General features: G+C 39.9%; 1 protein-coding gene across 3 annotated transcripts in view; it reads right to left on the bottom strand.

Annotated features, from left to right (window-relative positions):
- Positions 1-684: 684 nt before the first annotated feature.
- Positions 685-13,348, bottom strand: part of kitlga (kit ligand a) — a 33,669-nt gene continuing 21,005 nt past the window's right edge. Inside the window, exons 2-10 of one of the 3 annotated variants that reach the window (XM_030053923.1) lie at positions 10,882-10,992; positions 9,686-9,742; positions 9,377-9,529; positions 8,919-9,102; positions 7,886-7,948; positions 6,706-6,806; positions 6,376-6,482; positions 4,710-4,774; positions 685-4,568 (exon numbers count right to left, since the gene is read on the bottom strand). In XM_030053923.1, coding sequence (XP_029909783.1) covers positions 4,744-4,774; positions 6,376-6,482; positions 6,706-6,806; positions 7,886-7,948; positions 8,919-9,102; positions 9,377-9,529; positions 9,686-9,742; positions 10,882-10,992 — 807 coding nt within the window. In that variant the 3' untranslated portion in view covers positions 685-4,568; positions 4,710-4,743. Of the gene's footprint in view, positions 4,569-4,709; positions 4,775-6,371; positions 6,483-6,705; positions 6,807-7,885; positions 7,949-8,918; positions 9,103-9,376; positions 9,530-9,685; positions 9,743-10,881; positions 10,993-13,348 lie in introns of those variants that run through there. The other 2 variants (XM_030053925.1, XM_030053924.1) reach the window with 2 other exon arrangements.

Here is a 13,348-nt window from a genome sequence, read left to right as displayed (position 1 = left end):
GAAATGTGGAACTATTTGAATAAGATCAATGGGGCACAATGGGAACAAGTGGTTGTGTGATTTATAGGTGGCTTTCTTTTTGAGGTGCTAAGCACACACAGGCTTCAAAGACGTGGCATCAGCAAACCAAAACATATGCTGCATCAGTGTTAGCTGCAGTTTGGTATGCTGATGTACTTGGCTCAACAGTAACAACCAGTGCATTTGTAACCCCACCCACTGGCGAGTACTATTCATCATTTAAATATTGTGTTTATGATGATCTCTCATATGGCCCATGCTCTGTGTATCTAAGTACAACCCAGTTTTAAAACAAGCAATAAATATATTGTTACCTAAATAAGTAGTATATATATATATGCATATATGTATATATGTATGTATTCCATTATATATGTCTAGTTTTGCTGAGAACTGTTTGTGATCAGAGTAAGTGCTTGATGACATTTGTGTTGATTCTCCGTTATCCTGGCAGTGGCCTGTGGAAAAGGTAGGGGTGCAGAAATCTTGAACTCTGATTTGGTTCAGTTTTACACAGACGTGGGCCTGCTGGGACAGGCCCATTTGGGAACACCACATATCCTACTGATATGTGGTGTTCCACCCTTTTCTTTGTGAATAAAGGCAAAAATAAACATGGATCCCTGACAAAAGTGGCTTAATGAAACAAACATCCATAAGCAGTAGTTGGATACGTGTACTTTATTCATATCTCATATATGTTTGTTTACATTTATACAAAAATACAGAATACAGTAGAGTTTTACCCAGATTATCAACCGGGCAATAATTACAGTTTCTTTTTGGCACCCAGACTTATTTCCTGCCAGGAGCCATTTGATTCTCCCATTGAAGTGGGATGGATTAGATTGCTTACGCCCAAAAGCAAACTGTTCCAGATGCACTTCACCTTGCTCTCCAACCACACAATAACCCCCATGGGAACAGTGCTGTACTTCAGGGCAGTGATTTTCTTTACTAATGCATGATGCGCTTGATTGCTGGCTTCCATGCATCAGCATACACTGTGTTTGTGGCTCGCAAATAGACAGGAAAATGGGAGACCATGTTTTCTTTCACAGCTTAGACCTGTTATTTACAGACTATGTATAAAAACAAAACAACAAAAAAACAAAACAAAACAAAACTTTTGATTTTTGTGGCTAGGCTAGCCTGTTTTCTCTCTGTCCGAATACTGGGCACTGCATATAGTCTTCATGTAGAGAAGCAAAACCTATAGCTGATTGAAAAGAAAGTCTCAGGTCTAAACTGTCATAGATAGTAGTTTCAATGTTGCTCAAAAATGCATTTTTGAATTAATAAAATTCTCTTGCAGTTTCAACACAACAAACAATACCACACCAAGAATTTCAGCTATTTATGCTGAAAAGCACTGTTGTTCTGAACTATATGAACACCAATGTGGTATACTTTTTTTTTTTCAAACACAGACTCAAATTTTTTGCACAATAAATATACTCTCTTCTAGAAAATTCCCAACAGCATAATCCCAAATACAACAAGCAGGTTTACCAGTTGAACTTTTTCCTAAAAGTTACAAAGGCTAAAACATAGCATGCAGACAGAAATGCCAGAGCCACTGCAATTAATTCTGCCTCAAGTCTTTTGACAAACTGTAATATTGCTTCACTAGAAAATTCTCATGCCAATAGGGAACTGGGCACAATGTTGACAGTTATGATGAGGGATGGTAATGGAAAAGTCGAGTCTAACTAAGTTGCCATGGTTTTGAGTTCATTTTCATAACCAACAAAAAAAAAGAAAGAAAGAAAGAAAGAAAATAACAACAACAACATCAACAACAACAACAACAACAAAAAGTTTCATCCATCACATGACATGAACAATCATGTTGGGTTACTGTGAGGAATTTGTTCTAATCTTCCCAGTAATGATCTCCACTTTCTTCTACCGCAGAGAGATTGAGAGGCTTTGACAGTTACACATGGAGTCAATCACACCATTCAAACAAGGCACAAAACCAAGAATGGACATGGTTCAAATGTAAGACCACAAACATGATAGAAATACTTGAACTAGATACAGGACTCGATGTTTGCGTCCTGCCGATTCCCCCTATTTTTCTCCGACGATTATGAATACAGTATTTGTATCAGGGCAAACGCACCGTGTTGCGATGGAACAATCACAGCCAGTGTGCCCTGTCAAAACTGAGCGACACGGTGACCTCTTTCTTACCTGCTCACTGATTGTAAGCTGATACGGATAAGAGAGTCGGCTTAATAGTTACAATGTATTTAACTACAGTATCTATTTGACCACTTTAGTCTCAGGCGAGGCTTTGCAGGAGCCACTCCCTGTCCAGATGTATTTAAAAAAGCCGTCCCTTCCATTGATCTGACAGGATCTGTTATCACTGTGACTATAACCAGCTCTATAAACCTGTCAGATTTGATATTGCATGAAGGAAAGGAGGCAGGGGAGAGATCATTGCCTATAGTATCTGACTGGGCATGAGGACTTTTTCAACTGTGCAATGCGTTGTGAGGAGCCTACCTTAGGCTACTGTCAACTACCTGGATTTGGAATCTTGTATAATTAAACATCTTTGGTTGTTTATGATTTTTTGGGGGCATCTCTGCTTAATTAGGCAGGTGGAGGAAGACAGGAATGACAGGATGGAGATGGGGGGGTGATTTGCAGCACATGGCCTGGGCTGGAATTTATCTTTAACCTCAATGGCGTGTACTATGTGCTCTTCCTGGTGGGATCCAGGATATTCAAGCAACTTTATGAATCATTTTTTGGAAAGTTAGACCATTGTGCTGTGGTTAATTATGTGAAGGAAATGACAGTGTACATTAGATGGTGGTATGATGCAATTAAGCAACTTTAAGGCAAAACTGACAATTAGGTTTGAATGGCATTTTCATGTGGCGAGCTCCGTGGGATGTGGAGATTTGTAAGGATTATCTTGTGGAATGTAATTGCCATATATGGTTAGGTATTGCCCTATAACATCTGGATAGTGTAGCACAGCATGCCAAACACTACCTGAAATGTTGTCTTGATAAGCAGAGGAGCTGGCTTTGTCAGATCTGTGGAGATTGGACAGCACACGCAAAACACTGATACCAGACAAAAACCAAGCCAGGAAAAGAAATAGGTACTGAAACTAATAATGTACAGAATAACTAAGCCGATAGGTTTTAGCCTATTTGCTATCAAATTTAGTTGGCGTTTATTGAATAAACACATAGTGGATTACTTGAGAACTGACATTTTGGCGTAAGATTCCTATCACATTTGGAGATTCATTCTTCTTTGTTCTTTCAGCTCTTTCCTAGGACATCTTTCCTAGGACAACTTGTGTTTTCTTTATATCGATGATTGACCATCAAGAATGTTTTAACAGCTTCTGCCTTGAAATTGTAAAAAAAATGTCATGACTGGAAATTAAAGGCTTTCTGTTGCTAACAAATGTTATGGGAGACCCATCAGCATTCTGTGCTCTGATGTTTCTGAATCCAAAATATGGCCTTTTTATTTATTCATTTATTTTCTTCCATTGTTATTTATTTGTTCATTTATTAAAAAACTTCCTGGACACATATAATTCATCCCTGATATTTATTGGTAGATTAATGGTCTAAATGTAAGTTAGTCAAAGCAGCATAGTTTGTATGTGTTGTCTCCATGTAATCCAGTCACACAACCACATTAACCAAGTCACACACCAATAATTACACCATCATACAAGGAAATGTCACTTGTACAAGAATGTGGTTTTTGGGCGTTAAGATATCCCAAGTGCTTACTGTACATGTGTTGCTATACAGAATGTGAAACAAATAATAGATGCATACATTGTCCTTTAAATGTGGCCCTGTGGACACACCGGTGCCGAGTGAGAACACAGTGGAGTGATCACTTGAAACGCTGTCAGCTGTATCAAATAAATAAATACGTCACACAGCCCCATGGGTACACGGCTGAACCAGACAACGTGGGTACATCTCGGAACTACAATGTTCTACAATGTTTTACCATTATGTTCTTTGGGAAACCCAGAATAAGGAGAGATTGCAGAGCTGTAGAGTATGGTTAGCATTAAGGGTCATCAGAGGTAGTAATTCATGCCTCAGTTCATACAAGAGATAACCAATGTCACAGTCTGTCTGCTTTGCTGTTGAAGGTGAACTGGTGGGCCCAAAGTTCAGGCAGGTTGTAGCAAAGTGCTTTTGGGATGTGCTCTGGAAGCACAGTTTTCCCAAAGGGTTCATCATACAGCAGGTTCAGATGGACGATTTGCAAAAGCCATAGAATCCAGGAGGCGGGGTTTAGAGGGGTTTACACATCACAATCCTTTTTGCTAAATTTCATGGTCTTTTCGACATCATGGGGTTAATGTAGTCTTACAAGAAAGGCAAGCTTATCCATACAGTAGCAGGCATGATTTAACTGGAAAATCTCGGGTATGGCAAAGCCATTGTCAATCCGGAGAGCGCTCTGGGCTCTCGCTATGGAATTCAGCTTCATGTTTTTTTGATCACCTTTGGACACCGACAGGAGAAAAGAGTGGAATCCTATGAAAGAAAGTGCGGGGAAAGGTTTTAGACCTACATGCCAAGTAAAGATTAAAACAAGATATTTTTTTTTTTATAAAACAACTGTTTCACTAATTCGCTGTTTCTCCCTTTCATGTAATATGAAATAAGAGACCTCACCGATGATGCTGAAGAACATTGAAGGGTGGAGGAGTTACACAATTTCAATGACGTTCAACCTGTTTCTGGAATTGGACAAAAAGATAGGAGAAAATAGTACACTGGGCTCAAGCAAAAAATGAAATTGCAGTTCAAGAAACAAGTTGTGCTCTACAAACGGAGGTATAAAGGAGGTTTACACTGCAGGCAACATGACCAACAAGTCACCAGACGTCCACTCATTTCCTGTAGAGCTAAACAACCCGAGAAACTTGGCTGACGTCGAGATGATCGTTATGCTTGTCAGTTCAGAGAACTTGGCCACGTCTGAACTTGTTGCAGCCAGCAGCTGTCAGTAGCCAATTCTATTGCTGTGCTTTTTTTTTGTTCTCCTTCTGATGCAATTTGAATCATCAACAACAGTTCTCCCTGGAGAGTAAAAAATGAACATGAAATTGACTCCAGACATTCACAACTTTCCAGATCTCTGCAACTTCAATAACCGAGGTCAGTGATAAGCTCTGAAGAAATGTTGTTACCATTTTACTGTTTATTTTAGATTAATTCTACCAAATCAGAGCTTGCACAACTTGTCGGTCATGCTGCATTAGCACATCAGTAAGACAAAACCACTGTGACTGTAAATTCAAATGTATAAATACATACCGTATGTGTCTTGGTCAAGCCCTAAGCTGTGTGAGCTGCATAAGCTGGTTTTCCACCCAAATTTTTGTAATTTTATTGTAAAGCACTCTGTGTATTCGTACTGAGAAGAGCGCTATATAAATAAAATTTTACTTACTTACTTTACAAATTGTATTACAACAGTAAGCCACCAAGGAACTAAAAGGTTCCTTCAGCCCATTGTTGTCTGTGGTATAAAGACTTTCTAAGATTAGACAAATTAGTCATTTTATAAGTCAGTCATTACCATCATTACAGGCATGAAGCATCAGACTATTCAACCTATTCAACCTGCTGACAGATTACTGACACTTTTTACAGTGTTTTCCTCTGATGAGCAACCCTGCTTTCTCCTGCAGGTACAGGAGAAAAGCTGGGTCCTGGTCTGTTTATATGTGTGTGTGTGTGTGTGTGTGTGTGTGTGTGTGTGTGTGTGTGTGTGTGGTGTGTCTGAAAGAGATGCAGAGGAGGAAATGAAACTAAGAGCATCTCCCTTCACAGTAAATGATCTGTTGAGTTTTTTTCTGGTTATTAATTTGTGCTTTAGAGTGTAACTACCATGAAACAACCAGAAAACAAAGTTCTTTTTCTCTCATTCACTGACTTTTTTAAGATGAGTCGAGAAGCAAAGTCTAACTTTACTTTTATTGTTATCCAATGATGGAAAATGTTGTCGGAAAATGGTCCTAAATTGATACTAGAGCGCTTCCTTGTTTTGTTTTTTTTTATGAATGAAACGATTCTGAGAGTCCCTCTTAATAGTGACTTTTTCCAGAGAAAAAATGCCCCCAAATGAAGATTCTATATTTGGTTCCTGGTCCCTGGAGGAAGTTTCTGTGGTTGAAATTGGGCCTACAGACACACCAACCGCACAATCAGTCAGAAAGACGTGAACTGTTGACCAACTTGCCTGCAGTGCCAACAGTAACTAATTTTCAGGAAGGAGAACAGTTCCGTTCAAATTTTATACCGTTACATGCATGCAGGCGTGGGAAAGACTTACTTTTCTGATATTTCAGCATCTAGTGGAGGTGCAGTCCCTTCTGTCCCTGTGAAGAGTCCTCCTTCACCAGGATTTTGAAGCTCTTCCTGGTTCCTTCTTGATCTGACCTGTGTTTGGCGGAAATCCCATCAAATATCACAATTCTGCATAAAATCACCACAATGAAAGTGCAGCACAGCGTCTACAGAGATGAAAGAGCATCTACTGGTGAAGCTGTCGTGGAGGCCATAAAACAAAGGACTATCCACAGGCAATAAAAGCAGACCATTCATATGTCAAGAGGCCCTTAAAATGTCACAGGTTAGTGCCGGGAGTCAAAGGTCAGCTTACCTTCCACACAAGCAGGAATACAAGGGCTGCAACTGGAATGAACAGTAACGAGAGAAGGCTTCGCTCCACCACCTCAGGCAGGAACCTCAGAGGCTCATTCCCTGAGAGATAAAAACAAACATTTTTTTTAAATTTTATTTTACCCATGAATCTTTCTGATTTTCTCGATTGTCAACGATTGTTTAGAACTCACAGGCATGCAGCCTTGGCTACATGTGTTTTCTGCGAAATATGGCATTGACACAAGCAGTTTATTCCAGTGCTGAACTCTAAAAAATATATTATATGGGGAAAACTCAGCCTTATTGGTACTTTTCTATTCCTGTCTGTATATTCCACAATGATAAGCTTTCTTCAAGTATTGGTAGACTATCAGCCGACTTGAAAACAACAACAACAACCAAACAAACAAGCAGACAAAAAAACTGTTTGCTGCTTATTTTGTCACAAATTGAAACTATTTTTGCATCTTCTCATTCAGCACAGTCGACTGATGAAGAACAGATGTCCCGGTGAAACGCTGAATCGTAATCTGTCTTCACGTTTTGTTCGCACATGTTGGGATCAAATGAATCCAATGAGTTTTAAAGATACAGGACATTGATATTCCAGCTGAGCCTTAAAGCTGTGATATTTTTCAGTGAGCATATAATTCATCAGCGCTGACAAACATGACAGCAGGCCTGGCACCCATAAAAATCATCATCGACATATGGTTTTATAAGACAGGGCTGATATACAAATTCCCCCGTATGAGTGATGAGAGAATGAGAATGAAACAGCAGCACTTTCTTTTGCACTGACTGGTTTGATTGTATCATACGACCGCATCATTAAAAATGTACACACACAATAACACTTGTTGTTACTGTTGCAGTACTACACCCAGTTGCCTTTTTCAAGTTCATTAGAATTCATCAAGTACTTACGCAGCATTGTTGTGTACATATAACACACTGAACAAAATACAACATGAGTTAGTTTCACCAGGGAATTTGCCCTGCAGTGCATCATCAGGGAAGTGACAGTAGCTGCAGGGAAACAGGCCAGTGTGCTTTAGAGTGTGGCAAAATACTGTAGCAGGCAAAAAGTTCCTGTTTGACACACCAGCTGGGCTGGTTTTGCAACATGAGCACCAGCCTGACACTTTATTCAGACAGACTGAGAATTACATACTTACGTGAATTGCAGTCTGTTGATGCTGGATCACAGTCTGCTACTTTATTGGTGGACGAGGGTTTTTCTGGAGAAGAAGAAGAACGAGATGGCATGAGTGGATGCGTAGATTTGAGGTTATGAGAGCAGAGACCAAGAAACCAGGGGAGAGTGATGATAAACAGGGAAAAGGTGGTGTGTTGATGCGCAATGGTGAAAACGGTTCATTGTCAGGTGCTAAAAAGTCACCTCACCACCGCCTTTTTCCCCCCTCAGACAAAAGATCTGATCCAACCACTCTGGTGAAGAAAAGCCTTGCGCTTGGGAAGATTGGAAGATTGCTCTGTAATCAACACGTATACAACTGGGTTTCGGCTCTTTTCTTCTTTTCACATGCACTGCCTGGGGACTTCTTCCTGTGACTCAGTGATGTCTCAGTGGGCCATCCAAGCACTGAGACTGATTTAGCTTTTTATCTTGCAAAGTTCATGTGAAGAAATAGTTTCCTGGATTAAAACTGACACCAGAGATCTGTCCTAAAAAGCCTTTGTTTACAATAGTCAAAAGGGTTGGTGAAAAGTTGTTAGCAGAAGTCAGCTTATGACTGGAATGTTGATGGTTTTGAGCCCGTGGACAAGCTGAGGAAGGGAGAATGTGACCTGCCCCGCCAACAGGCTGTTACTGTGCAATTTTAACCTTAACTGCTCATTTCACGGGTTTCTCAGGCCTGTGAATTTGTGTGTGCACCAGACCCTCTGCTGTGAATGTGAGCAGTAGTACGATGCAGAAGCAGAAGGACATTGGAAAAGAGCAAACATGTTGAGCAAATGTTCTGGAGAAAGTTGTAAAATAAAAATAAAAATCAGCCATTCACAGCATCTCGTCTTACTCATCATTTCCATAAATTGGACCAATGTGAAGACTTTCACTACAAAATGATCTACTCATCATTTGAGACACAAGCTCTGAAACTCCATTTTTCAGCTCCGACAAGCAAGACATTGTGCTCTTTGCTGACAGAAGTCCCTGCTAAATGTAAATAACCATTGAATGCTGACCTGTTGTATAGTCTGTTGCTGTTGTTATTGCGTATGGTGTGGTGGGACAGGGAGGTGGATCACAGTCAGCAGAATCTTGTCTATCCTGCGCAGCTATAAGGAAATCTTCCACATAGTCAAAGTATCGTGCTGTCGGCCACCTCTCCTTTCTGTAGTGGCACAAAAAATCGTACATATCCGGCTCCTGCAAATACAAAAATAACAGTTTACAGAACAGTCATGCATATGATGACACATTTACTTCGAGGGTATATTCAAAAGATAGAAAAAAGTATTGCTATCATTCACAATATTTTTTTCTTTTTTAAAGCAATTGCATGTGTTATTAATGCAGATAATAAAGAAGATAATGCTGCATCGCCAAAACTGGTTAATTGTGAAGGTGCACACTAATTATTATCCGGTAATCACGGTACGCTTCAGCCTATAATACAGCCACAAATTAGAAATGAACTCACCACTGGCTCCATGTAGAGCCGCACTTCTTGGAGCATTTGGATGAAAATGCTAATATCTTTTCTGTTGGATGAAATGTTCCCAAACTTATGTGATAAATCTTTTAAACTGTCCTCCAAGTAGAAAACACTTAACTTTACCCAACACATTCCACCCTGGAATAAAAAGAGCAGAGGGACAATTTAGACTGCGAGTTAATGGAAGGCTCGATGCTGGAAAAGACATAATGCAGCAGGCACGGTTGATGAAATAACCAGTTGTCACAACAGTGTAAACAGGCTTCATAAATTACAGTTGTCTGGTTGTCTCACCTCTTCTTTTGGAATGTAACGCACAGGAATTTTGTAGTCTTTAGGAATATTTTGTCTCTGTAAAAGAAAGAGCATAAAAACATGAATATTTACAGGGATAGAAGGTCCTAAGAGATAGCATTGCTATTCCATACATAAACTGTGCTTCTATGTAATAAGTGCCAAATTAAACAATCCAATTCTAGGGGAAATTTAAAGGCTATGGGTAATGGGTCATCAGCCTTTCAGAAATGTTAATCATGAAAATGATGTTACTCATCAAAAATGATGTTAAATGTCTCTTGATTTGTGTTCTGAACAAGTCTTGCAGCTGGACTGCAAAATCTTTGAATTTTACATGGGAGACAACACAGTTGCAAAAGTAAGACACAGGCCAACAAAGCTTGTTTTCCATTGTCTCTTCTCCCAAATCTTCTCTAGGTTGGCTTTTGTAAAGGATGTCGACCTTGCATATTCTGCTTTCTGTTTGCTGGTCTTTGCACATATTATGTTTGATAATAAAAAGGCTGGGGTCAGGCTCTCTACTCTCATTTACTCTCATTTGTAAAACTAAAACTAATAATATTGTTTTAAAAAACCCATATGGTGTAATGGACAAACGTTTGACTCATTTGATGCAATAGTGACAACCACGTGGCCATTATTCTGTAACCTAATATGAATGAAAATGTTGAAATAGTCCAGTTTTTGCCTTTATTTTCCTCTGTTCTTTTTTTCCCCCTCTGGCTGTCTTAGTAATACAGAAAATAACAGCCTGGCTTCATGAGGGAGTAACTCATGATGAAACATTCTTGGTTAAAAATACACACTGATATGAATGCCAGTGTACTTCCTTGCTCTTTGGCTCTTTGGTCTTTCTGGAAACTCTGTCACAGGCAATTGATGAGACTAACAGTCGAAAAAAGCCCAAAGCAAACAAAGTTGCTGTTGCACTTCGTAGAATGTGGAGCTGCACAAATAAAAAAAAAAAAATATGACACTCTAAATCAGATATACTTGGATAATTGAATGGATGGATGGATGCATCGATGGATGGATGTGCAGCAAAACAACTGGACAGAACTGAAGTTGGATTTATGATAGGGATTCATAATTGTAACTAGATTATTTCCCATTTCGACCCACAGAAATCAACGGCTAATTGCTGAACCATGGACTATGCAGAAATATGCAGGAATTTGCAGTAATGTTCTTACCAAAACAGAGAGTCTAGAGATGTCATCTGTCACTGGGTTGACGTCAAATTCACTTGAATGTACTCCAAGCGTGATGCACAGCAGTAAATAGACACAGACGCGTATCCAAATCTGAAAGTCAAGACATGCAAGAAAAAAAGGTCACACAATTAGAACCAAATTTTCAGGTTGGGCATTTCTTTCCATGTAGGATAACGTTTCCATTTCAGGTGCTTTGATCCAAAACAAAATTAAAAACTATGAAAAAGCATACTGACGTCTCTTATCAGGGCTGTATTCTTAGGACAAAACACTAAGACTAAGGGAGATATAATCGATTCTGAAGAGGAAGCTGAGATACACCAAACAAGCTTGTAAAAAACTCTATGGGGCTCTATGGCTCTATCTGAGCTCTATGGGGCTTTTGTTCCCTGATTAAGCTATAAACCATGCAGACCAGTCATTTACAGTGATTTTATAATGGTTAGGAAGTATTGGCATGGCACGGCTTAGACTATATTATGGTGTCTGGTGGCTTATTACTTATGGAACCGAGGTAATGCAACATTTTAAGAGAAACTCAAACTTTCAATAAACCTTTCATTTTTAATCAGCGTCATTTGAATAAGACTCGTTATTATTCTTCCACCTGGCAATATTGCTCACGACTGGGAGCCAGACAAATTAGTTGCTTAGAGACACAACCGTTTCATATTTAAATTTAAATGACCTGGATTTTGAAGCAGCTTTGAACATTACTTTGCCAATGAGATGGGAGGATGAGATCTATTTGTTTTGTAGCTGGTGCGTTTCACAAGCCTCATCAAACCTGTCTTTTGGTATTTTAGAGGAAGCTGCCTAATGGTGTTTCACTGGCTTGCATTAATGGTTGTCATTCATTTGGCTGACCTACTCCTTCTCCGTGAGCATGTTATGCAACAGACCTGCTCACGGTGAAGATTACGGCCAACTGGAGCCTAACCCAAAACAATTCAACAGCCTTAATTGTGAACCTGAATAAAGCTGTACAGGGTTTCACAACTGCGACTCAGAGAGAGGGAGGAAAAAAAAGCTGCGATGGGCTTTCTGACATATTCATATTCGGTGCAACACATCAACCTGCGGGCATGCTCTTTCACATCAAGTCCCTGCTTTCTCTTCCCTTTCACTTTCGCCGTCTTCATTTTCCCTGCTAGTTTGGGGATTCAAATTGCTAACCTTCCTGTCACATTGCCACTTCTCTTATCTGTTAGACTTCCTCCGCCCTCCCCAAATATTCTGCCTCTTATGACTGGTCTGCTCAACAGAACCACAACAGGAAGAGAATGGAACAATGATCCATCAGCAGCAGGAAAGGCCAAAGGAAAAGCATCATGTAAAGGGCAGACGGGGTTTAATTCAATTTCGCCTTACTTCCTCTGCTTATCAAAACTAATCTCATCTTTAAATGTGCATGATGGGCACAGGAATGAACAGCACACAATGCCATCTTTTAAAGAAGATGTAGGTCAGTGAACAGTCAGCAGTATACCCACCACGTTTTCTGGTTATTTACAGTATATCTGCCCATTAGCTTAACAGCCATTCAGAGTCCACTCACTTCCACCTCAGTAATCTATTCACTTATTTAGCAATACACCCACGTCATCAACTATCTACAGCCTATCCACTGCTTATGGTAGTTGTCTGAGTGGAGACATGAGAAAGACTTTATTAGTGGCAAAATCAAGTAGTGCAGAGAATAACTTGGGAAAATATTTTTTCCCCTCAAATATGATACTATATGTTAGGCTCTGTAAAAATAGAGTAGCAGCTAAATGGTTTCTTCAAACATCCATTTTGTCTCTTTTCTTCAAATGTTGCCCATAGCCATATTCACATGGCACTAGCACTATGTGGCAAGCTCATGTAATAAATTATGCTTCAAACTGAATCACATTTCAAATTCACAGAAATCATTGCTGTGCCATAAAAAAGCAAAAAAGTTGAAGATCCTAGTATTATCAAGGCATCTCTGTCTGCATCAAAACATGATGTAGCTTCTGGAAGTGTTGTTTGACACATGTCAGACACGGCAGAAGGCTTAAAACTAAGTGATGATGTCGGCGACTATTTCCAACATCTGGATGTCATCGGGTAATAGACAACTACAAATAGGACACTTGCACGTGGCTGCACCACGCCTAAACTAATCAAAACCTTAACAGGCCTGAGATGCCTCATTCTGGCCTGACTGCCTACGTTGTGCAGCTGCAGGAACTGTGAAGGATCAAAAGGAAATGCATGGGCCGTTATGTCACGGGGGCCTGGCAGCTCAGCAGAACAAAGACCTCCTGGTGGTTTGACGCGTTTGCATTATACATTATCCACCCATTGCATCTTTTGAGTGCTCAATATCCAGTTAGACATCAACTGCTCAGGACTCTTGGAGGATTCACCAAACATAACATGTGACTGAATTCACTCCTCCTCGAGCCCTGCTGCTGTG

Source organism: Myripristis murdjan, chromosome 6, assembly GCF_902150065.1.
Source record: "Myripristis murdjan chromosome 6, fMyrMur1.1, whole genome shotgun sequence".
Taxonomy (NCBI): domain Eukaryota; kingdom Metazoa; phylum Chordata; class Actinopteri; order Holocentriformes; family Holocentridae; genus Myripristis; species Myripristis murdjan.
Note: the sequence above shows the minus strand (reverse complement) of the source record. Positions and strands in the feature narration are given on the sequence as shown.